General features: G+C 41.3%; 1 protein-coding gene across 1 annotated transcript in view; it reads right to left on the bottom strand.

Annotated features, from left to right (window-relative positions):
- The window catches only part of LOC103669998 (cytochrome P450 3A12-like), a 33,928-nt gene extending 8,580 nt beyond the window's left edge, over window positions 1-25,348 (bottom strand). The window contains exons 1-9 of the mRNA XM_008698387.2: window positions 25,133-25,348; window positions 17,497-17,590; window positions 15,193-15,245; window positions 12,307-12,406; window positions 8,278-8,391; window positions 7,714-7,802; window positions 6,010-6,158; window positions 1,795-1,922; window positions 481-547 (exon numbers count right to left, since the gene is read on the bottom strand). Coding sequence (XP_008696609.2) covers window positions 481-547; window positions 1,795-1,922; window positions 6,010-6,158; window positions 7,714-7,802; window positions 8,278-8,391; window positions 12,307-12,406; window positions 15,193-15,245; window positions 17,497-17,590; window positions 25,133-25,203 — 865 coding nt within the window. The 5' untranslated portion in view covers window positions 25,204-25,348. The remainder of the gene's footprint in view (window positions 1-480; window positions 548-1,794; window positions 1,923-6,009; window positions 6,159-7,713; window positions 7,803-8,277; window positions 8,392-12,306; window positions 12,407-15,192; window positions 15,246-17,496; window positions 17,591-25,132) is intronic.
- Between the last annotated feature and the right edge of the window lie 524 nt (window positions 25,349-25,872).

Below are 25,872 nucleotides of genomic sequence, written 5' to 3'. Positions count from 1 at the left end.
AACATAGTATTTCACAGTCAAAAAGTCATCTTGAGCCAGCTACTTCTTAATTACAAAATGCAAAGTAAAACTTTACAGTACATGAAACCAGCGAATACAATTTTAACCAAGTGTCCAGGTCACCAGCACTAGGGCCATGTGCTTTCTGAGGTGATGAAGCCTTGGTGTGAATTTCCAGGTTCAAATTCACTGGGTCTGGATTAGGCCAGAGGATTGACATGGGAAACAAGCTCCCCAGAGGTTCTGATGTAGGTGATCCAGGAACCACTGATTGCCTTGTCTATGTTTGCCCTTCAGGCTTTGAACAAACTTATGGCTGGGTGCTTCTGGAAAGTGCTTCCACTACCATTTGTATCCGAACACATGTCTTTCTTCAATTTGCAGAAATTCCATCTGCTAAAAATCTTCCTCCACATCTCAGAACCACCCCCTTCATCAGAAACTCCCCTCCACTGGCTCTCTGAAGCTCTCCTTACTTACCTTTGTGGGTATTCATTTCCTTGGAATTCTGGGAGTTAATCATCAGTTGGAGAAAATCCACTCGGTGCTGCAAGCAGAAAGAATAATTTCAACAATAAAACATCACTTGTGAAGTCAGAAATAAATTAGGAATGCAGGACTTAACTTTTTAAATGAGAATATGGTCCCTTTAAGTCCAGAAGTCTGACTTGTCAGTGACAAAAACATCCAGCTACAAATCTTGCAGCCGGATGTTTTCCTGACAGGAATCCAGTATTGTGTCCTACTGCTTTTTGGTTCTTGCTCCTTTGATCCTGAGTTTCTCTGGATTTTGAACACAGCTTTCTGACCAAAGTGTTGTATACTCCCTCTCCTATCATGCTTGCTAACTCAGGAGAAAGTTCCTGACTTCAGTCCTTTTTTTCTCCAGACTTATTATTTTTTTTTTAAGATTTTATTTATTTGACAGAGAGAGACACAGCGAGAGAGGGAACACAAGCAGGGGGAGTGGAAGAGGGAGAAGCAGGCTTCTTGCTGAGCAGGGAGCCTGATGTGGGGCTCGATCCCAGGACCCTGGGATCATGACCTGAGCTGAAGGCGGACGCTTAAAGACTGAGCCACCCAGGTGCCCCTCTAGACTTAATTCTTAATGAATGGCCATATAGACCAATCCCCTAACCACTGCAGAGTCCACAGGCAGCTTCTGTGTCAGCATCTTCCAATGCCCCACCCTCCCAGAACTCTGCACAGTTTTCAGTGACATTCTGGGGTACCCAGCTCTGTCTCCCTGTCCTACACACATCCTTGTGCTGGCTGCCAGCCCTCAGGAAAGTGAAGCTGGCTTAGCCAGCTTGCAGCCTCAGTGCCCAAGAGGACTCCTGCCCACTCCAGACTATGACAGGCCTCAAATTTAACACAGACTATACTCCCCCAGATGCCTCATAGGACCTTCCCCTGGAAAATGTGTAAAATAAGAGGCTTAGAACTGAAGGGATTCTTTGCCAATCTAACATCTGGGGAAATTATAATCAGAAAAATGATTCTTACACAGTAAGTTTTACCTTTGATAATTTATTGAAGAGAAATTTTATGCAGTGACATATTAGGTTCCATGCTTACTATTAAATTTTAAACATTGACTCTCTGACTCTTTTTCTTATCTCCTTTCCTGACCTCTACCTTCTTCATTCCCTCTAAAATGTTAGAAGTGTCCTGCTCTAAACCCTACAGTCCTCTACATACTGTAAAAACACACATAGAAGTGCACACATGAGACGAATACAACTCAATAAAAGATCAGAAGGGAACGTGCACATGTAACCACCACAGATTTACCTTTTGTTTATCTTTGAGGCGACTTTCCTTCATCCTTTTTACAGATTTTGTGAAAAAATCAGTAACTTTCTTGGGAAATAGCCAGATATTTAATCTTTCAAAAATTGGGGTAAGGAATGGAAAGAGTACTGTAAGGAAAAAGAACAATGGAAGACACAGTGAAAATGTAAAATTTACCCAGAGCAATTATAATCTGGTCTGCCAATTAGAAAAGTAAAAGACACCAGGAGTCATTGAAACTAGGAGTCACTACCTCTATCACCTTTTCTTGAAATTTCAAGCCAATGGCTGAGCCAGGGCAAGTCACAAGTACGGGCCACCGCTAGGGCAGTGAGATCAGTGTCCCCATCCACATCTTTAGGTAACTAAAGGAACAGGATTACATTCCTGGATCTCTTAGCCTTTTATTTTTGGACTAGAGACTCTGGATATACCAGACCATAATATGCTACTTTAATTATCATGCTGTTTGAGAAAGTGCTGTCAGGATGCACATAGTACATAGCATGCCCTTCAACGGCATAAAATTAGAAATTGGGAATACAAACAACATTGGATTCCACAAATATGTGGAAATTAAACCTTATAGTCCTATATAGACAGTGGTCAAAGAAGAAATCAAAAGGCACTTAGGAATTACTTGGAGATTACAAAAATGAAGAAACCATATACAAAGGCTCAGGGGATATAGCAAAAGCAGTGACTAGAAAGAAATTTATCATTATATATGTCTACATTTAAAAGAACCAAGATCCTGGGGCACCTATCTGGCTCAGGAATGTGCCACTCCTGATCTTGGGGTTGTGAGTTAAAGCCCCCTATTGGGTGTAGAGATAACTTAAAAAGTAAAATATTTAATAATAATAATAAGCCAAGATCTCAAATCAATGACCCAACTTTCTGTCATAAGCATGATGAAAAACAAGAGCAAACTAAATCCAAAGCAAGAAGAAGGAAACACATGATAGAGACAAGAGCAGAAATGTACGAAATAGAGAATAAAAACAATAGAAAAATCAATGAAAGCAAACCTGATTCTTTCAAAAGATCTTTAGATAGATTGACCAAACAAAAAGGAGAAATGATTCAAATTACTATCATCAGAAATGAAAGGTGAGGTTTCTACTGGCATTACAAAAATAAAAAAGACTATAAAGGTATACCATGAACAACTGTATGTTAACAAATTAGATAACTTAGATGAAACGGAGAAATCCTAGAAAACACAAACTAGAAAGTGACATTAAAAAAAAAAAAAAAACAGGGGCGCCTGGGTGGCACAGCGATTGAGCGTCTGCCTTCGGCTCAGGGCGTGATTCTGGCGTTACAGGATCGAGCCCCACATCAGGCTCCTCTGCTAGGAGCCTGCTTCTTCCTCTCCCACTCCCCCTGCTTGTGTTCCCTCTCTCGCTGGCTGTCTCTCTCTCTGTCAAATAAATAAATAAAATCTTAAAACAAAACAAAACAAAACAAACGGGGTGCCTGGATGGCTCAGTCAGTTGAATGGCTGCCTTGGCTCGGGTCATGATCCTAGGGTTCTGGGATCGAGCCCTGCGTCGGGCTCCCTACTCAGCAGGAGCCTGCTTTCCTTCTCCCCTGCTTGTGTGCATGTGCTCTCTCTCTCAAAAAAGTAAGTAAAATCTTAACAAAAAAACCAAACCTAGGCAACCTGAAAGACAAGTAAAAAGATTGAGTTAGTAGTAAAAAGGACCCAAAAAAAAGCAGCTCAGCTCCGAATGGTTTCACAAGTAAGTTTCAGCAAATATTTAAAGTAGAATCAACACCAATTCTTCCAACAAATAGAAGAGGTATGAACACTTCCAAACTCATCCTATGAGGCCACTATTACCCTTGATACTAAAACCAGACAAAGATATCACAGAAAAAGAAAACTGCAGACCAATATACCTTATGACATATCATCTTATAAAGCAAAATACTAGCAAAATAAACCTACCAACACATCAAAGAAGGATATACCATAACTAAGAGGAGTTTAACCCAGCGATGCAGGGTTATATAATATAGTATAGCAACAACAACAAAAACAACACGTGGTCATCTCAATACAGGCAGAGAAAGTATTTGACAAAAATCTAACACCATTTAGTAATAAAAACACTCAACAAACAAGAAACAGATAGGAATACCCTCAGCCTGATAAAGGCCATCTACAAAAAACTCATAGCTAATACCACACTTAACAGATGTAGACTGGACACTTCCCCCTAAGAAAAAACAAAACGAGGATGTCTCTATCGCTACTTCTATTCAACATTATACTAGAAGTTCTAGCCAGGAAAGGTAGGCAAAAGCAAAGAAATAAACAAACAAAAACCCCAAAAGCTATTCATAGAGGAAATACAGAAGCAAAAGCATCTTTACTATCAGATAACATGATGTTGTACCTAAAAAACCTGAAGGAATGCATTAAAAGTCTACTGGAACTAATAAATCAGTTTACCAGGGTTTCAGGATACGAGATCAACATACAAAATCAGTTATCTTCCTAGACTCTGCAATAAGAAATCCAAAATCAAAATTAGGAGTATAATTCCATTTATAATAACACCAAGAAGAACAGAATTCTTAAGAATAGCTTTAACAAAAGAAGCACAAAACTTATACTCTAAAACCCACAAATATTGTTGAAATAAAATAAGACAAAAACAGAGAGGAAGACAAACCATAAGAGACTTTTAACTATAGGAAACAAACTGAGGGTTGCTGGAGGGGAGGTGGGTATGGGGATGGGGTAACTGGGTGACAGGCATTAAGGAGGACACTTGATGTAGTGAGTACTGGGTGTTATATGCAATTGATGAATCACTAAATTCTATCTCTGAAATTAATAATACACTATGTGTTAATTGAGTTGAAGTTAAAAAATTTTTTTTAACTTTTTAAAAAAGATTTTATTATTTATTTGACAGAGATGGGAGAGAGAGAGAGCAAGTGCACAAGCAGGAGGAGTGGGAGAGGAAGAAGCAGGCTCCCATGCTGAGCAGGGAGCCCGATGCAGGGCTCAATCCCAGGACCCGGGGATCATGACCCGAGCCGAAGGCAGGCACCTAACGGACTGATCCACCCAGGCATTCCTTTAAAAAACTTTTTAAATAAATAAATTAAAGAAGATCTATGTAAATGAAAACACATTCAATGATCATGGGTTACAACTTAACATTGTCAAGATGGCAGTATTCGTCAAACTGATCTACAAATTAATGCGTTTCTTAGAATCCTAGCTGGCTTCTTTGTAGAAATTGACATACTGAATTTAAAATCCATATGGACTTGTAAGGGACCCAGAATAGTCAAAACGATCTTGAAAAAAAAAAAAAGGATAAAGTTGTAGACTTCAGACTTCCAGTTTCAAATCTTAACATGAAGCTATAATAGTCAACACAATGTGGTACAGGCATAAGGATAGACATATAGATCAATGGAATTGAATTTAGAGTCCAAAATGATACCCAGGTGTTCATGGTCAACTGCTTTTGATAAGGTTTTGAAAGCCATTCAATGAAGAAAAATTAGTCAATGGTACTGGGACAAGAGAACAGTACTATGCAAAAAAAAAGTGAAGTTGGACTCTTACCTAATACAACATATAAAAATAAATTCAAAATAGAGCAAAGACCGAAATCTAAAAGTCAAACTTTATAACCCTTAGAGAAAACCAAGGGATAAATTTTCATGATCTCAGATTTCTCAGTGAATTCTAAGATCTGACACCGAAAGCACAGAAATAAAAGGAAAAATACATACATTGTACATCATCAACATTAAAATTTTTGTTGATGAACACTGAGGCCATACAAATTGAATACTACATTTTAAAGGGGGGACTTACATGTTATGTGAAAGTATATCTCAGTAAAATTGTTGCAGAAAAGTAGAAGGGTTGGGACACCTGGGTAGCTCAGTCTGGTTAAGCATCTGACTTTGGGTCAGGTCATGATCTGAGGGTCCTGGGATCGAGTCCTGTATTGGCTCCTTGTTCAGCGGGGATCCGGCTTCTCCCTCTGTCTGCTCTGCCTGCCACTCCCCCTGCTTGTGCTCTCTCTCTGACAAATAAATAAAATCTTTTAAAAAATAAAAATTATATAAATTTGACAAAGAAAGAAAAGTGGAAGGGGGGAGGTGAGGGAGAAAGGAAGGAAGGGAAGAAAAAAGGAAGGGAGGAGAAAAAGAAAAAAACACTAGCGTACATACTTAAAGAGAGTAAAAATGGATCAGGGAAATCAAATTTTAAGATCTTCTTGGCATTTTCCACAAAGGGATCTTGTGGGTTGTTGAGGGAATCAATGTTCACTCCAAATGATGTGCTGGTAATCACATCCATGCTGTAGGCCCCAAAAATGCTGTGAGAGAAACAAAGACATGGATAATTAAGATCAGCACCTCTTTATAATCCTTATCCAACACCTGCAGCAAGAAGTGCATGTAGATGCCCATGCTCGGGCAAGACAAGAGCCACGCTTTCAGAACCGCCTGCTGGATCATCTGAAGAGTCTATATGCCATCACACTCACTGATGAGGTGCTCGTGAGGTGCCACTGATGCACCTGGCCGCGTGCTGGGGTGATGGGGACACTAGGGCAAGTTAGACACACTTCTGAGTTCAAGGAGCTCAGCCATGGAGGAATAGAGACCCAAAGTCTGACAAATTACAGTAGTGTGTTGTGAGTATGGGCAGTAGAAGGCGGAGAAGTACTGTGTCTGAGCAGGACAGATGCTGGACTAATTAACCCTTCCTCAGGGAGTCAAGAAAGGTGAAACAGATCTGGATCTTCTCTCACCACAGTATCTACACTCAGAGCTGATTCCCCAACAGTACATTACAGAACACCAACACCATATTCTGTGTTGCCAGAAACATCATTCCTTCTTCTCTACACCCCTGCTAAGTCTCCTTCATGAAAGACCCACTCTTTCTCACCCTGAGGGCATACTCATTTTTGGAAAATGTAAGAACAAAGAATGTTCCTAGTTAAAACATATATATTAAATCAATCCAAAATTGAAATAGGGGATGACATAGCTACCACATACCACTAGTTTTCCCAGGACAGTCCCAATGTATCTCTGTTCATCCTGCATAGTTAAAATATATCCCAATTTAGGCCAAAAAAAATCTATCATCTATCTATCTATCTATCTATCTATCTATCTATCTATCTATCTATCTATCTATCACCCTACCCATTCCCTGTGTAGGGCCTTCTCCCTTTTGAGTTTGAAAGATGGACAAATGGTTATAAAAGTTAATATTTATTATTTTGCTAATATCCTCAACAAAATCAGGAAGGGGTTTAAGTTGTTCCAAGTTCCATGTGGTAACTTTTGTGCCGCACCCAGTGCCCAGGAAGATGTACCAAGTACTTTCCCCTCCCACTATTCCATATTCTCTATGCTCTTGTTTTTTCTTTTCTTTTTTTTTTTTAAAGACTTTATTTATTTATTCGACAGAGATAGAGACAGCCAGCGAGAGAGGGAACACAAGCAGGGGGAGTGGGAGAGGAAGAAGCAGGCTCATAGCAGAGGAGCCTGATGTGGGGCTCGATCCCATAACGCCGGGATCACGCCCTGAGCCGAAGGCAGACGCTCAACCGCTGTGCCACCCAGGCGCCCCTACTTTTCAAACAATGTATTTTTGTCTTCTAGAATGTCCAAGGCAATGATTAAGCAAATAAATAAATCCCAACTCATGCACACAAAAGAAGACCCTTTCTCTCCTGGCTGCCCTGCCTTTTTAGGCGAGCTACGTCTTCTTGGCTGGCCCACTGGAGTTGTAACACCATAGACCTACCTCAACTTGTTCACTGGAGTAACTCAACAGTGGGAATCTGGCTCTGTGGCAGCAGCTGCAAAGTGTCGTGGCAGAACAGGAATCCCAGCAGCTGCACTACTACTTACTCTTTCAAGTTGATAGGTTTGCCTTTCTCTGCCTCCTTCCTCAGGTTCCTCACCAACACATCTCCATACTGGCCAATGATGGGGAACATCTACACACAAAATACAACACCACCTGAAGTTAAATCTGAGAATCAAGTCCTAGGATGACATAACTTTCACAAGCATGGAGCAGTAAGGGACATTTAATAACAAATTTTATCATGTCCCTTCCAGAACATGAAAATAAAAGACCATTTTTAGGAAGCCCAAATACATTAGAGTACCACTTAGCCATGGACTATGATCTTATTTTCTATTTGTCCCCAGGAATATGACTTAACTTCTTAATTAAAAGTCCTGTTCTTAGGGCACCTGGGTGGCACAGCGGTTAAGCGTCTGCCTTCGGCTCAGGGCGTGATCCCAGCGTTATGGGATCGAGCCCCACATCAGGCTCCTCCGCTAGGAGCCTGCTTCTTCCTCTCCCACTCCCCCTGCTTGTGTTCCCTCTCTCGCTGGCTGTCTCTATCCTGTCAAATAAATAAATAAATAAATCTTAAAAAAAAAAAAGTCCTGTTCTTTTCTTACCTCCTTGAGCTTTCCGCTGGTGAAAGTTGGAGACAGCAATGTTCGTATTCTCTTCCATTGTTCATCTTCAGACATAGTGATGGCATTTTTCATAAATCCCACAGGACCAAAAGACTAGAGTCAAAGCAAAACATATTTTGCCCTACATAAGTTTTGTAGGTCTCCATAGTTTGGAAAACTTGTTAAATGGGCATAAATTACTCACCAAATTTTTTAAAGATTATTTATTTATTTATGTATTTATTTACTTGTTTATTTATTTGAGAGAGAGAGCAAGAGAGAGCATGACCTAGGGGAGAAGCAGAGGCAGACTCCCTGCTGAGCAGGGAGCCAGATGCAGGGCTCCATCCAGGAACTCTGGGATCATGACCTGAGCTAAAGGCAGACACAACCGACCGAACCACTCTTAAGTATAAAACTATATACTTAAATGTAAAACATAAAATGAACTACTTTGAGAAAATCCTTGGGACTTAGGACTAGGTAAAGATTTTTCAAACTTGATGCCAAACTCACAACCCGTAAAAGGAAAAAAATGTTAAAGTGGCCTTATCAAAATTAAAATGTTTGCTCTGCTGAAGACCCTGCTACAACAAAAAGACAAGTCATACAACGTGCCTACAAAAGAATAGTAAGCCAGAAACTTTTGGTGATGGAACAGCTCTGTAATATGATTGGGGTGATGGATACACAAATCTACATGTAAGATAAATGTTCAGAAAGCAATCCATGTGAGACAGGAATTCATCAAAATCAGAGAGGAGAACATAGGCTGTAACCTCTTTGACATCGGCCACAGCAAGTTCTTTCATGACACGTCTCCAAAGGCAAGGGAAACAAAAGAAAAAAATGAACTATTGGGACATCATCAAGATAAAAAGTTTCTGCACAGCAAAGGAAGCAGTCATCAAAACAAAGAGGCAACCCACAGAATGGGAGAAGGTATTTGCAAATGAAACTACAGATCAAAGGCTGGTATCCAAGATCTATAAAGAACTTCTCAAACTCAATACATGAGAAACAAATAATCAAATCAAAAAATGGGCAGAAGATATGAACAGACACTTTTCTAATGAAGACATACAAATGGCTAACAGACACATGAAAAAAATGTTCAAAATCATTAGCCATCAGGGAAATTCAAATCAAAACCACATTGAGATACCACCTTACACCAGTTAGAATGGCAAAAATGGACAAGGCAGGAAACAACAAATGTTGGAGAGGATGTGGAGAAAGGGGATCCCTCCTACATTGTTGGTGGGAATGCAAGTTGGTACAGCCACCGTGGAAAACAGAGTGGAGATCTCTTAAAAAGTTAAAAATTGAGCTACTCTATGATCCAGGAATTGCACTACTGGGTATTTACCCCAAAGATACAGCCGTAGTGAAGAGAAGGGCCATATGCACCCCAATGTTCATAGCAGCATTGTCCACAATAGCTAAATTGTGGAAAGAGCTGGGATACCCTTCAACAGATGACTGAATTAAGAAGATGTGGTCCATATATACAATGGAATATTACTCAGCCATCAAAAAGAACAATTTCACAACATTTGCAGCAACATGGACGGGACTGGAGGAGATAATGCTAAGTGAAATAAGTCAAGCAGAGAAAGACAATTATCATATGGTTTCACTCATTTGTGGAACATAAGGAATAGCAGGGAGATCAGTAGGAGAAGGAAGGGAAGAATGAATGGGGGGTAAACAGAAGGGGGAATGAACCACGAGAGTCTATGGACTCTGGGAAACAAACTGAGAGCTTCAGAGGGGAGGTGGGGGATTGGGATAGGCCTGTGATGGGTATTAAGGAGGGCACGTATTGCATGGTGCACTGGGTGTCATATGCAAACAATGAATCATGGAACACTGCATCAAAAACTAATGATGTACTGTATGGTGACTAACATAACATAGTAAAAAATTTTTAAAAAAGGAAGAAAGCAACACACACATGCACACATACACACACAAACGAGTGCACATAAAACTGTTGAAATCTGAATAAGTTCTGTGGCTAGAACCAACATCAATTTCCTTTTTTTTTTTTTTAAAGACATTGATGACTTTTTTTTTTTTAAGATTTTTTATTTATTTGACAGAGACAGCCAGCGAGAGAGAGGGAACACAAGCAGGGGAGTGGGAGAGCAAGAAGCAGGCTCCTAGCGGAGGAGCCTGACGTGGGGCTCGATCCCAGAACGCTGGGATCACGCCCCGAGCCGAAGGCAGACGCTCAACGACTGCGCTACCCAGGCGCCCCCCAACATCAATTTCTGATTCCATACTATACTATAGTTATGCAGGATATTACCTTAGGGGAAAGAGCTTGAGGACCATATGACATGGGACCTCCTGTGACAACTTCCTGTGAAACTCTAATTGTGTCAAAATGAAAGTTTTATAAATAAATAAATAAATAAATAAATAGCTAAATAGCTAAATAGCTAAATAGCTAAATAGCTAAATAGTGGAAGGAGCTGAGATGCCCTTCAACAGATGACTGGATTAGAAGTTGTGGTCCATATATACAACAGAATATTACTCAGCTATCAAAAAGAACGATTTCTCAACATTTGCTGCAGGACGGCACTGGAGGAGATAATGCTAAGTGAAATAAGTCAAGCAGAGAAAGACAATTATCATATGGTTTCACTCATTTGTGGAACATAAGGAATAGCAGGGAGATCAGTAGGAGAAGGAAGGGAAGAATGAATGGGGGGTAAACAGAAGGGGGAATGAACCACGAGAGTCTATGGACTCTGGGAAACAAACTGAGAGCTTCAGAGGGGAGGTGGGGGATTGGGATAGGCCTGTGATGGGTATTAAGGAGGGCACGTATTGCATGGTGCACTGGGTGTCATATGCAAACAATGAATCATGGAACACTGCATCAAAAACTAATGATGTACTGTATGGTGACTAACATAACATAGTAAAAAATTTTTAAAAAAGGAAGAAAGCAACACACACATGCACACATACACACACAAACGGGTGCACATAAAACTGTTGAAATCTGAATAAGTTCTGTGGCTAGAACCAACATCAATTTCCTTTTTTTTTTTTTTAAAGACATTGATGACTTTTTTTTTTTTAAGATTTTTTATTTATTTGACAGAGACAGCCAGCGAGAGAGAGGGAACACAAGCAGGGGAGTGGGAGAGCAAGAAGCAGGCTCCTAGCGGAGGAGCCTGACGTGGGGCTCGATCCCAGAACGCTGGGATCACGCCCCGAGCCGAAGGCAGACGCTCAACGACTGCGCTACCCAGGCGCCCCCCAACATCAATTTCTGATTCCATACTATACTATAGTTATGCAGGATATTACCTTAGGGGAAAGAGCTTGAGGACCATATGACATGGGACCTCCTGTGACAACTTCCTGTGAAACTCTAATTGTGTCAAAATGAAAGTTTTATAAATAAATAAATAAATAAATAAATAGCTAAATAGCTAAATAGCTAAATAGCTAAATAGCTAAATAGTGGAAGGAGCTGAGATGCCCTTCAACAGATGACTGGATTAGAAGTTGTGGTCCATATATACAACAGAATATTACTCAGCTATCAAAAAGAACGATTTCTCAACATTTGCTGCAGGACGGCACTGGAGGAGATAATGCTAAGTGAAATAAGTCAAGCAGAGAAAGACATCTATCATATGGTTTCTCTCATCTATGGAACATAAGAACTAGGAAGATTGGTAGGAGAAGAAAGGGATAAAGAAAGGGGGGTAATCAGAAGGGGGAATGAAGCATAAGAGACTATGGACTCTGAAAAACAAACTGAGGGCTTCAGAGGGGAGGGGGGTGGGGGAATGGGATAGGCTGGTGATGGGTAGTAAGGAGGGCAAGTATTGCATGGTGCACTGGGTGTTATATGCAACTAATAAATCATCGAACTTTACATAAAAAACCAGGGATATACTGTATGGTGACTAGCATAATATAATAAAAATATTATAAATAAATAAATAAATAAATAAATAAATAAATAAATAAATAAATTTAAAATAACTCCATGCCTACCCGCCGGTTTGTGAAGACAGAATAACATTCTTTCACTAGTACTGTTTTGATCATGTCTGGATCCGTGATAGCCAACACGGGCTGTCGCCCATCATAAAACCTGTGTTGGGAAAACAGAGCTGATTACATTTAACACGACAGTTTGTGTAGCTGCAGCCACACCTGGAAGTCCAGACTTCTATCCTGATGTTCTATAATCTAAAATCTGACATCATGATTAGAAATAACATTAGGAAAAAAAAAAGAAATAACATTAGAACATTTGTTAACTCTAGGTGATGTGTACGTGGCTATTTCCTGGACCATTTTCCATAATTTTTGTGCAGGTTTAGAATATTTCAAGTATTTTTGTTGTATTTTAGACATTTCAAATAATTTTTATATATTTTCAAGAAGAAACTTAGGTTAGTGAGTACCTGAAGGCAAGCAAGTTATCTAGGAGCAAAAAAATGAGGGAGAGTCCACCCACTAAGATATGAAAAATTACAATTTTAAAGAAATACAAAACACATGAATGCATAGGAGAGAATATTAGATGACAATTGTAGACACACTGATCACACATATGTAAGATGTCTGCAAATGAAAAACCTTGGAATGCTCAAAAAGTGATGGTAGGATTATGAATGATTCCTTTGCCCTATTTTCTAAAATTTCTTCCTAGTTACATTTTTTTAAAGATTTTATTTATTTATATGACAGTGAGAGAGAGAAAGCACACAAGCAGGGGGAAAGACAGAGGGAGAAGGAGAAGCAGGCTCCCTGCAGGACCCTGAGATTGTGACCTAAGCCGAAGGCAGACGTCTAACCAACTGAGCCACCCAGGCACTCCTCTTTCCTAGTTACATTTTAAAGGAAATATTACTTTAACTATTAAAGAGAGGTCCTTGGTAACATCAAGGTCAGAAAAATTTGAAACAAAAGGATAAAGAGAATAAGGAAATACAGAGGAACATGTATAATTCATTTTAGACATATTTTCTCTTCATTACTTGTATTTATTCTTATATGTGGGTCCCAAGTGTAAGTCCCTTGGGCTTCATGTAGGTGACATCCCGGAGCACAAGGGCACGCCCACTTTTACACATGTCTCACACAAAGCTGACTCTTTATATGTGATCCATCCCTATCGGGCCTCACCTCCTGACTGTCAATATGGCACATTAATGGGAATTGGCCACCAGCATGAGGGTTACTTTAAGTTTAATTACATTGTCCTCTAACATTGTATTTTCCTCTATAAATCATCTGTATATACTAGAACAAAATGGAAATTTTCCACAAGTCCCCTATTCTTTCTTTGACATCACAGAGGAATTTCAAATAGTTTTGTGATTACATCTAAAAATGAATCGTTGAACACTACACCAAAAACTAATGATGTACTATATGTTGGCTAATTGAACATAATATAATGAATGAATGAATGAATGAATAAATAAATAAATAAATAAATAAATAAATAAATAAAAATGAATAAGAATCACTGAACTAAATGCTATGCATCTCTAAAAGGCATTCTAAAACACAGAAGGTTTCAGTGGGAGTCATGTACATTTAGTGTTGTAGCAGTGATAGAAATTAGTGAGGTGGCATGTAGGCAAGCTCTCCCATCAGTCTGATCATATTTCCCCTCGTCTCATCATATTTGTTCAAAAACACCTGGATGGACAAGGGACAGTGGTTCATGAGATCATTCATGATCTCACAAGACCCTAATTATAGCTTCCACTACAAGTTAATTTCAGATTCTTGGGACCCACCCTATATCCTCCAGATTCGGTGTTTCTGGGGCATGGAGCCCAAGAAGCTGCACTTTTAACAAGCTCTCCCATGTGGTTCTTATCCACAGCCAAGCATGAGAACCATATACTAAGGACAGAACTGGGGACCACAAGGTAACACTGGCTCCATCCAGAGCTGACCGGTACTGAATGTGGGAAGGGGCAGTGGAGCTGAACCAGTGGTGATCCAGAGATCTGGGTTCCTTCTGTGCCATCATGTTGCATATGGCCCATGCCACTCAGAGCCCGACGGTTTCTGAGGACGTGACCAGAGAAGATAAAGAGGTGCGGGGAGAGATAATACTGGCTGTGAGCACCCCAGCACCACACTGTACCTCTTCCTCTGCTTCACCAAACCTCTGGCCTCACTGAACAGGAGCATCCACTGAAAGCAGCCAAGGCCATACTACAAAATCACCAAGTCCATCAGCCCACCAGGAAACACTGTGGTTTAAAATTTTCCTACATGTCCTCAAGTCCATAGAATAAAGAAACATTTGTATATTGAATACTTCTATTGAAAGAAAAATCTCGGCCTGATATTTTTTTTCCACCATGATCAAGTGGGATTTATTCCTAGGTTGCAATTGTGGTTTAATACCCATCACCCGGTTACCTCATCCCCCCACCCCCTCCCTTCTGTAACCCTCAGTTTAGTTCCCAGAGTCCAGAGTCTCTCACGGTTTGTCTCCCTCTCTGATTTCTTCCCATTCAGTTTTCCCTCCCTTCCCCTATGGTCCTCCACGCTATTCCTTATGTTCCACATGAGTGAAACCATGTGATAACTGTCTTTCTCACAAAACAAACTCCACACTTACAGTGAAAGTAAGAAAAGGTGAGCAGAAATGGTTTTCCATTGTGTTTACCCCAACCCTTCTTTCAAAAGGACATATTTAATCCAGAGTATAAATAAAGGATACCCTCCAGGCCCAATTTGCATTTGGACCTGTACACCTGGTGACACAGGTGATCCCACGAAGCAGAGGCTCCAGAAGCTTTACTATAGCAGGCTTCATCCCAAGGGGTTATTGACCGAGATTGTCCATACCATAGGGGCCTCATCATAACAAGGCTATCCATTGGAAATGTCCAGAATACTCACCCCCACATTCTTCCATACTTTCTAAAACATTTCTCATCAAAATCACAAAAGCCCTGCAAGAAGAAACAAAATATATTACTAATCTAAATGTACTGAGCCCTACATTTAGCAAGGACCAGAATGACTTAGATCACAAGAAATGTGGCTTACTATCTCTAACTGGCAGTTAGAGGGAAGCTCTTATTCACAGGTGACTTATCGGAAATAAGAGAAAACAGAGGAGCTACTGAAATAGAATTTCAAGTCCCTCTTGAATTATGTCCAAGTATTGCAGATACTGAACAACTTACCCCATCTGTGAAGACTACGTAATCTCTGTCTGTCTGTCTGATGTGTTTTTCTTATGCGTGTGTTGTCTCTAAATCTCAGAACCTTCTGAATTATTACCTCCAGGGCCACGTGGGAAAACTGAAGCTGAGGGAAAGTCAGCATGGCCTGCACATTCTGAACGCCCAGTCAGCATGCTGTTCATTGATCTCATGAGCTCTACTGAAATTCCAGTGGATTTAGGATATTAAGACACCAGTGGCCTCTTCTAGTCTAGCAGTTTTAGTCTAAGATATGTTTGTTGAGTGAGAAAGTGAGAGATGAATGAATGAATGACAAAAGGTGGACTCGCCTTCCAGTCCTCCACCTCAACACAGAAAGAGGGGATGGTGCCACGACTCCACAAAGGACAGAGTCAACTAAAACACTTGATATGAGTTTTCACTTCTGTCACTTAAAAAAAAAAAAAAAAAACAACCTTCCTGTCCTTACGTTTCAACTGTGATTTTGATGATTTAACTATGCAAAACAGGGTCCCAGAAATGTGGGTTTTGGGTACATGTACTAAGGAGTTGATTTGGGAACTGTGGAAAGGAAATTATTGCTTTTTCAGAGGGAAAAGTCCAAGTAGTTCTTAGATGATAATTGGACACCAAGGGTCTCAGTGGAGGAAAGTGGGATCTGAGAAACAAGCCTCAGGTCTGGGGGAAAGGAACTCCACAGCAGAGAGCAGCCTGCATGTGAGACTGCCCACTGGCCTTCTCGATGTGAGTTTCTAACCGTCTGTCCAGAAGCTGGGCCTAGGACAAGGTATCAGAGCTGGAAGAGCCACAGTGGCTCCACCAGCATCAGTCTACGTGTCTGTTCGTACATTCCATTCAGTTACATTAATTTCTTTTTTTCTTAAAGATTTTATTTTTTGTTTGTTTATTTATTTATTTATTTATTTATTTATTTATTTATTTAAAGAGAGAACACAAGCAGTAGGGGAGGATCCCAGGGATCCTCTGCTGAGTGCAGAACAGATGCGGGAGCTCCATCCCATGACTCTGAGATCAGGACCCGAGCTAAAATCAAAGGTCCAATGCTTAACCAACTAAGCCACTCATGTACCTCCAGTTATATTAATTTCTTAATAATTTCGTCAAAGTACCTCTTTTCTAGTGATATTATAAGGGCGGTTCTTCCTTCGTATGAAAAACAAAACACACAAACAACTCATTTAAAGGTTAAAATAATAAGTTTGCACAAATAATAAAGTGATTTTTCCATTGAAATTGCAGAGGTTATATAGAAAAATAAAATTTATTCAAACTAAAAAAAAAAATCTGAAGTCAATAGACAAACACCATCTCACCTCAGTTATACTCCCTCCCTGTTCAACTCTCCCATAGGGTGCCTCCTCTGAAGGTTAAGAAGTAAAGCCGAGAGCTCCCCTTCAACCTCTCAAATCCCAAGAGATTTTGCCATTAGCAAAGGGAGAATTAAGCCATGGAAATAACTGCAGGGGGTTGGCCAGTTCTTGAGAGAATTCAAGTATGTACAAATTCCCCAAAGGTGAATCTTGGGCTGCCCAATAAACTGAAGTTCCAGAGCTATCCTGGAAAAAGAAAACGCTATCCAGAGCTTGGGCTATGAGCAAAAAAAGTCTGACTCTAGGGTACACAGCTTAATGGACCACTACCATGGACATCCTTGATGCTCTTCTCCTAATGCCAAGTACGATGATGCCTTCCTGGGAATCTGCACGTGCCAGAGACAGAAGCCTCTTCACAGTGCTCACAAGCTAAAACATCAAGTTCTTTGCTGAATTAGCTGGAGAACTGGGCTGCCACTGAGGCAAACCCTGAGGCTCCTAACAGCTGACAATAGAGGCCTGCAGTAGATCTCACCATGTGCTGGGTGGGACCTATGACACCATTTCTGGAAAGTCAGGAAACCTGAGAACTACCTCCTGAGGAGGAATATTTTTACTATGTAACTAAAGTGGGATTTGTAACCTTAAGAAGCAAAAGAGGGAGCTCAAACAATACTCACGTTTCGGTAGGCCAGAACAGTTCCCACAAAAGGCAGAGGTGTTGGCCCAGGAATTCCCAGCTTCTTAAAAAGTCCATGTGTGTAGGTCCCATATCTATAAAGTGAAAGAGAAAACCAGGTCACAGGGATGATGGAATAAGTGCTGGGGCTGGCCGGTCACGGATGCAGAACTGGGACAGGCAAGGGAGGGAGGTAACATGTGGGCCAGAAATAATTACAGCAATTTCAACGGCAATAATTACATTCACTCATCATCTGCTTTACCACCTCCACTGTGAGACCCACAAAATGTAATGATGTTTAGCTAAGAGCAGCTGAAAGTGTCATGGTCTCAATCCTAGAATGAATACTTGAGAATGAAATACTTGAGAAATATTTGAGAACTCCTGAGAGGTTCGTGCTGATTTCCTCCAGGAAATTCACTCATGCCTATTTAGTAAATGACTCTTCCATGATTCTGGAGATTCTCATTCTTGGTGGAAAGAGGAAAAATTGTTTCTCTCCTCCAATGATGAGATTTTGCTTAACTGCATCCACTCAAGTAGGCTGGAGCCTCCCAGCCTACTCAAGAGCCGAGGGTTACCGAGAGCCTACCAGCAAAATGCTCATACAGTTGCTCAGAGACCTCTGTGCTCTTCCTTCCTTGTTGGCTCTGTCATTGTTCTGGATCTGGACCTTCTTAAGTCTACCTTTATAGAGAGGCCTTGAACAACAAGATTCTTATTTCTGTACAATGAAAACTGTGTCCAAGGCTCCACTGGCCTCATTGAAAAGTGAGATGCTTTCAGCTCCACCCAAGTCTCTGTTGTCAGGCACTCTGGTTCTCTTGAGCTGCAGAGAAGGGGGACTGACCCATATGTGCCCTAAGTGATACCATATAAAAGAATCAGTAAGGAAACGATCCATTTCCAGACCATTCTTCCCCTCATGGCATCTGGTCCTTCAACCTGTGACACTCATCTGCTCAACACACTGCCAGGTACACTCATTTTTTTCAAGATGGTCACTCACAAAGTTAGTTTACCAACTCTGTGCATCAACTATCTCAAGAACCCATTACAGATGGTGCTTCCAATGGCAGGCCTACCTGCCACCATCTTTCATGTGTCATGTGTGGATCCTACAACTGAGGGTTCTAGATCCTTGCAATCCTTCCTCTTAGGTGTTGCTAAGAGATGGCAGAGTGGTGGAAGAAGAGAGGATGAGGGAAGAGGCTGACATAAACCATTTTAACCATGAACCTGCTAAGCCTATAAGGCTAACCCCATAGGGGCAAATAAGGAAAGGAGGCTAGGTAGAAATGGCTCAACAAGCCCTGTAGGTGCTTCAGCTAACTGATAGGGGGCCTTCCAAAGTCCAGATACCACCAGTTGACAGCAGAATATGTGTTCTGGAACATAAAATGAGTAATGATAAAATGTTCCAGAGATTGGGATTAAGCATCTCATCTTCTCTGGAGGCTAGCCTTTAAGGCAGTACAGGTCCTGAATGTTCTGTGCAAATCCAGCAAATCTTATCTTATATAGTCAAATAAACCCACAAAATTGCACGAAAGGACATGTGCTTTAGCGACCCAGCAGAGGCATCTCAGCCAGGCCCAGCTGGGTGTTTGGATCCTTCCTCTACTGCAGCTGGATGCATCAGCACCAATTGCAGAAGGCAGGGTGACCTCGGTTAGTCCCACCTCCATTCCTTCCTCGCCATCACCACCACAACAAATCAATTCCTGTTTCTAAACATTTGACATGCTCCATGAACTCCCAAGTGAAGCCAAGCAAGTGAGTGAATGTGTCAGCAACACTGGTCCCAAGGAATGATATGGCCTAGTGTCTAAACTCACATGACTCCATAAGAAGGCAGAGGGTGGGCTGGGTGAATTTTTCTGATTCTTTCCAACTTCCCTCTTCTTGGTAGAGTCATGCAGCTGTTGGCACAAATGAATGAGCTAACAATAAAGCCACTCATGTTTACTGCCATTACATTGCATTGCATGCAGAGGGCACTGTCTACAGCTACTGACTCTCGGCTACACCAGTGTCTTCTCAGTCTACACAGTTGTCTGCCTGGTGGTGACAATATCCAGTGACAGCCCCACTACCAGACAGACTACACAGTGTGGCTTACATGGTGGTCCTGTCCCTGGGCTTCTAGCAGATGAGATGCTAACCCTGCAGTCCCGTGACGACCTCCTGTAGGACCAGGATCAAGGAGTGTCCCTGGAGATCTTCTCTGAGGGAGGAATATTCTCTCACTCCAACCCCAGTCCTATCTGAATGCTTCTCATATCAGTACTGGCTCACAGTCTCACTACTCACCTATGCTGAGAGGTTAAAATAGTTGCTGGGCACATGTATTTAAATATATATACAACCTATACCATAGAAGTATGCATGTGTACACTAAATTCATATTGCCAACATTATTCTAGAAGGCTGAGGTTATTTATGCATCTTCGTAGTCACAAAGCTGAACCAACAGCCCTCTTTTATCCTTAGGAAAGAACATACTGGAAATAGTCTTATCTCAGCAGACAACCTATTATTAAATAGAATGAAATTAAACTGTATCAATTAATTTTAAATGTCATCACACAGAAAATATGTTGCCACAATACCTGGCATTCCTAAACTTTCTCTCGGAAAATGAAAATGAGGTCTCCACGTTCCATGTTCACGTCCTCGTGATTTCTTACTCTTAAAGGAGGGGCCATCCCTACCCATGTTATGAAACTCAGTCTTTTCCCAACCTCCACTATGATTCCGGGAATCCCACCACTAAAAGAATTTCCTCTGCTAGATGGTTTGATTCTTCCTATTGTACTGTAACATAAAGTAAAAAACATATTTAAAATCCAAACTGGTAAGTATTCATCCTTTCTGATGGCTGAATAATATTCCATTGTATGTATGTACCACATCTTCTTTATCCATTTGTCTGTTGATGGGCATCTCAGCTCTTTCTACAGTTTGGCTATTGCGGATATTGCTGTTATAAATATCGGGATGCAGGTACCCCGTCGGATCAACACATTTGTATCTTTGGGGTAAATACCTAGTAGTGCAATTGCTGGGTTTCAGGGTAACTCTATTTTTTAAAAAAATATTTTATTTATTTATTTGACAGAGAGACAGCCAGTGAGAGAGGGAACACAGCAGGGGAGTGGGAGAGGAAGAAGCAGGCTCTCAGCGGAGTAGCCCGATGTGGGACTCGATTCCTGAATGCTGCAATCACGCCCTGAGCGGAAGGCAGACGCTTAAAGACTGCGCCACCCAGGCGCCCCAGGGTAACTCTATTTTTAACTTCTTGAGTAATCTCCATACTGTTTTCCGGAGTGGCTGTACCAGCTTGCATTCCCACCAACAGTGCAAAGAGGGTTCCCCTTTCTCCACATCCTTGGCAGCATTTGTTTTTTCCTGTCTTGTTAATTTTAGCCATTCTGACTGGTGTGAGGTGGTATCTCATTGTGGTTTTGATTTGTATTTCCAGGATGGCTAATGATGTTGAGGATTTTTTCATGTGTCTGTTGGCCATTTGGATGTCTTCTTTGGAGAAATGTCTGCTTGTGTCTTCTGCCTATTTCTGGATTATTTGTTCCTTGAGGGTTGAGTTTGATATGTTCTTTATAGATCTTGGACACTAGCCCTTTATCTCATATGTCATTTGCAAATATCTTCTCCTATTCTGTCAGTTGTCTTTTGGTCTTGTCGACTGTTTCCTTTGCTGTGCAAAAGCTTTTACTCTTTTTTTTTTTTTAAGATTTTATTTATTTATTTGACACAGAGAGAGTACAAGTAGGCAGAGAGGCAGACAGAGGGAGAGGGAGAAGCAGGCTCCCCACTAAGCAGGGAGCCTGTTGCGGGACTTGATCCCAGAACCCTGGGACCTGAGCAGAAGGCAGCCACTTCACTGACTGAGCCGCCCAGGCACCCCAAAAGGTTTTTATCTTGATGAAGTCCCAATTGTTCATTTGTGCTTTTGTTTCCCTTGCCTTTGGAGACATGTCTAGCAAGAAGGTGCTGCAACCGAGATCACAGAGGTTGCTGCCTGTGTTCTCCTCTAGGATTTTGATGGATTCCTGTCTCACATTGAGGTCTTTCATCCACTTTGAGTTTATCTTTGTACATGGTGTAAGAAAACGGTCCAGTTTTATTCTTCCACTTGTGGCTGTCCAATTTTCCCAGCACCATTTATTAGAGACTCTCCCTTTTCCATTGGATATTCTTTCCTGCTTTGTCATAGATTCATTGACCATAGAGTTGAGAGTCAATTTCTGGGTTCTCTATTCTGTTCCACTGATCTATGTGTTTGTTTTTGTGCCAGTACCATACTGTCTTGATGATTACAGCTTTGTAATAGAGCTTGAAGTCCAGCATTGTGATGGCACCAGCTTTGGTTTTCTTTTTCAACATTCCTCTGGCTATTCGGGATCTTTTCTGATTCCATACAATTTTAGGATTGTTTGTTCCAGCTCTTTGAAAAATGTCAATGGTATTTTGAAAGGGGTGGCACTGAATGTGTAGATTGCTCTGGGTAGTATAGATATTTTAACAATATTTATTCTTTCAATCCATGAGCATGGACTGCTTTTCCATTTCTTTGTGTCTTCCTCAATTTCTTTCATAAGTTTTCTATAGTTTTTAGAGTACAGATCCTTTACCACTTTGGTTAGGTTTATTCCTAGATATTTTGTGTTTTTTTGTGCAATTATAAATGGGATCGACTCCTTAATTTCAGTTTCTGCAGTGACATCGTTAGTGTATAGAATTGCAGCTGATTTCTGTGCACTGATTTTATATACTGCCACACTGCTGAATTCCTGTAGGAGTTTTAGCAGTTTTGGGGTGGAGTCTTTTGGGTTGTCCACATATAGTATCATGCCATATGCAAAGAGAGAGTTTGACTTCTTTGCCAAATTGAATGCCTTTTATTTCTTTTCATTGTCTGATTGCTGAGGCTAATACTTCTAGTACTATGTTGAACAACAGAGGCAAGGGTGGGCATCCCTGTTGTGTTCCTGACCTTAGCGGAAAAGCTCTCAGTTTTTCCCTATTGAGAATGATATCCACTGTGGGCTTTTCGTATATGATTTTTATGATATTGAGGTATGTTCCCTCTATTCCTGTGCTGTGAAGAGTTTTAATCAAGAAAGATGCTGTATTTTGTCAAAAGCTTTTCCTGCACCCATTGAGAGGATTATATGGCCCTGTCCTTTCTTTTGTTTATGTAGTATATCACATTCATTGATTTGAAAATGTTGAACCACCTTTGCAGCCCAGGAATAAATCCCACCTTGGTCATGGTGAATAACCCTTTTAATGTATTGTTGGATCCTGTTGGCTAGTATCTTGGTAAGAATTTTGGCATCCCTGTTCATCAGGGAAATTGGTCTGCAATTCTCCTTTTTGGTGGGGTCTTTCTCTTGTTTTGGGATCAGTGTAATGCTGGCCACATATAATGAGTTTGGAAGTTTTCAGCCATCAGAAAGGACGAATACTTACCATTTACATCAATGTGGGTGGAACTGGAGGGTATTTTCCTGAGCAAAATAAGTTAATCAGAGAAAGACAATTACGGTATGGTTTCCCTCGTGTGGAATATAAGAAACAGAGCAGATGATCACAGGAAAAGGGAGGGAAAACTCAATGGGAAATCCTCAGAGAGGGAGAAAAACCACGAGACACTCTTAACTATAGGAAGCGACTTGAGGGTTGCTGGAGAGGAGGTGGGTGAGTGGATGGGGTAATTGGGTAATGGGCATTAAGGAGGGGACATGATGTGATGAACACTGGGTGTTACACACAACTGAAGAATTATTGAACAGCACATCTGAAACTAATGATGTATTATATATTGGCTAATTGAATTCAAATAAATAAATAGATAGATAGATAAATAAGTAAATAAAATCCAGATTGGCTTTCAGGGTTCTGCCTTTGTGGCTGCCAGCAGATTTCATATTGAGGGGAAAGAAATCTCTATACTGATATTAACCCTTCCAGAGACTGGAAGGAAAAGGTGAAATTAATAACATTTCAAGATTTCTGCCAAGTCTTTTCCAAAGAAGACATACAAATGGCTAACAGACACATGAAAAAATGCTCAACATCATTAGCTGCCAGGGAAATACAAATCAAAACCACAATGAGATACCACCTTACACAGTTAGTATGGCAAAAATTAACAAAACAGGAAACAACAAATGTTGGCAGGGATGTGGAAAAAGGGGAACCCTCTTACATTGTTGTGGGAATGTAAGCTGGTACAGCCACTCTGGAAAACAGTATGCAGTTTCCTCAACATTTTAAGAATAGAGATACTCTATGACCCAGCAAGTACACTACTGGGTATTTACCCCGAAGATACAGATGTAGTGAAAAGAAGGGGCACATACACCCCAATGTTCATAGCAGCAATGTCCGCAATAGCCAAACTGTGGAAGGAGCCGAGATACCACTCAACAGACGAATGGGTAAAGAAAATGTGGTACATATATACAATGGAATATTATTCAGCCATCAGAAAGGATGAATAGCCACCATTTGAATTGACATGGATGGAACTGGAGGGGAGTAGGCTAAGTGAAGTAAGTCAAACAGAGAAAGACAACTATCATATGGTTTCACTCATATGTGGAACATAAACAATAGCACGGAGGACCATAGGGGAAGGAAGGGAAATCTGAAGGGGGAGAAATCAGAGAGGGAGATGAACCATGAGAGACTCTGGACCCCGCAAAACAAACTGAGGGTCTCAGAGGGGAGGGGGTAACCAAGTGATGGGTATTGAGGAGGGCCTGAGTTGTGATGAGCACTGGATGTTATATGCAACTAATGAATCATGGGACACTACATCAAAAACTAATGATGTACTATACAGTGGCTAACTGAATTAAATAAATAAATAAATAAATAAATAAATAAATAAATAAAATTTCTGCCAGGTCTCCTCAGCTCTCAAGATGCTCATTCAGAGGTAAGGAGTTCTGCATATTACAGGGTGGGGGGATGACCAGGACAGGGGTGCAGAAAAGAGGGAAGAGCCCAGTCAGAACAGGAAGATGAGGCATCTCCAGCCCCTCTGGAAGTCTGGGTGCACCAGGTGTCCTGTGTACATGTTGCCTGGTAGGGGAGGGAGGGGAGCAGGACCACCTGAGTGACACAGTCCCAGTCCTTCTACACGTCTCCTGCAGTGGACATGGACCAGAAGGTGAAGATAATGAGACAGAGACCCAAGCCATTCTGTCTGTCTCCAGAATCCCCACAGCTTGAGAAGGGGGTGAGGACCCCAGAGCACTGGGGCCTGTTGATTTCACTCTGTCTCTGCTGAATTCTGCTTGATTAGTCTAGGTCCCAACTGGTAGTCCATCAGAACATTATCCCCAGAAGCAAATAATGTCACTTAAACCCTCCTAGCTATAGAAATTGTAATTGGGGTCTGGGGGGCACTCCTTCAGCAGATCTGGAGAAGTCAATAATAACCTTTTACGTGTTCCTAGCGTGTTTGAAGCACCCAACACTTAAGCAACATCCCCTTTGTTAACTCTTGATCCTCAAAACAGACAAGGAAAAGGGGGTGGGTGCTGATTAGCAACCCAAGTCCAGGGTTCCAGAGGCAATGAGCCTGGACAGTTACTCACAGATAGAGGAGCACCAGGCTGGTAGCCAGGAGAAGCCAGGTTTCCGTGGAAAAGCTTGGAATCAGGTCCATGGCCACTTTCTCCCTGTGAATCTCCTCCGCTGCTGTTCAGCACTGTGTGCTGGTCCTTGCTGGCCTGTGTGTGCGGAGCTTCCCTTCCCACCAGTGGTGATTCAGTAAGACTGGGATGAATATACAGAAAAGGGGGTGGGGGGGCACCTGGGTGGCTCAGTCATTAAGTGTCTGCCTTTGGCTCAGGGTGTGATCCCAAGGTCCTGGGATCGGCCCTGCATTGGGCTCCCTGCTCTGTGGGGAGCCTGCTTCTTCCTCTCCCACTCCCCCTGCTTGTGTTCCCTCTCTCCCTGGCTATCTCTCTCTCTGTCAAATAAATAAATAAATAATCTTAAAAAAAAAAAAAAAGAAAAGAAAAGGGGGTGGGGCTGGACTGCAGTCACTAGCAGGTGCCCCTCAGCCAGGAATGCTGGCAAAGCACTGTGGATACTCCCAGATTGACCTTTGAGTTCATATTCTGTCCAAAATCAATAAACAACTTGGTCGGTGTTATCGGTAATCTCAAAGGTTACAGAACCTCAGGTAAACTACTTTTCTCAAGTCTCTAAGTTGCCCTTGTCACCATGGCTGCCTCTATCTTTAAATACATGAAGTCCTTCAAACAAGCTCATTCTGCACAGCTTTACCCATGAAGCTTCCTCTGCCTGGAAATGCCCCTGTGCCCCTTAG

The sequence above is a fragment of the Ursus maritimus genome, unplaced genomic scaffold, assembly GCF_017311325.1.
Source record: "Ursus maritimus isolate PB19 unplaced genomic scaffold, ASM1731132v1 scaffold_2, whole genome shotgun sequence".
Classification (NCBI taxonomy): Eukaryota; Metazoa; Chordata; class Mammalia; order Carnivora; family Ursidae; genus Ursus; species Ursus maritimus.
This window is presented reverse-complemented; position numbering and strand designations above follow the sequence as displayed.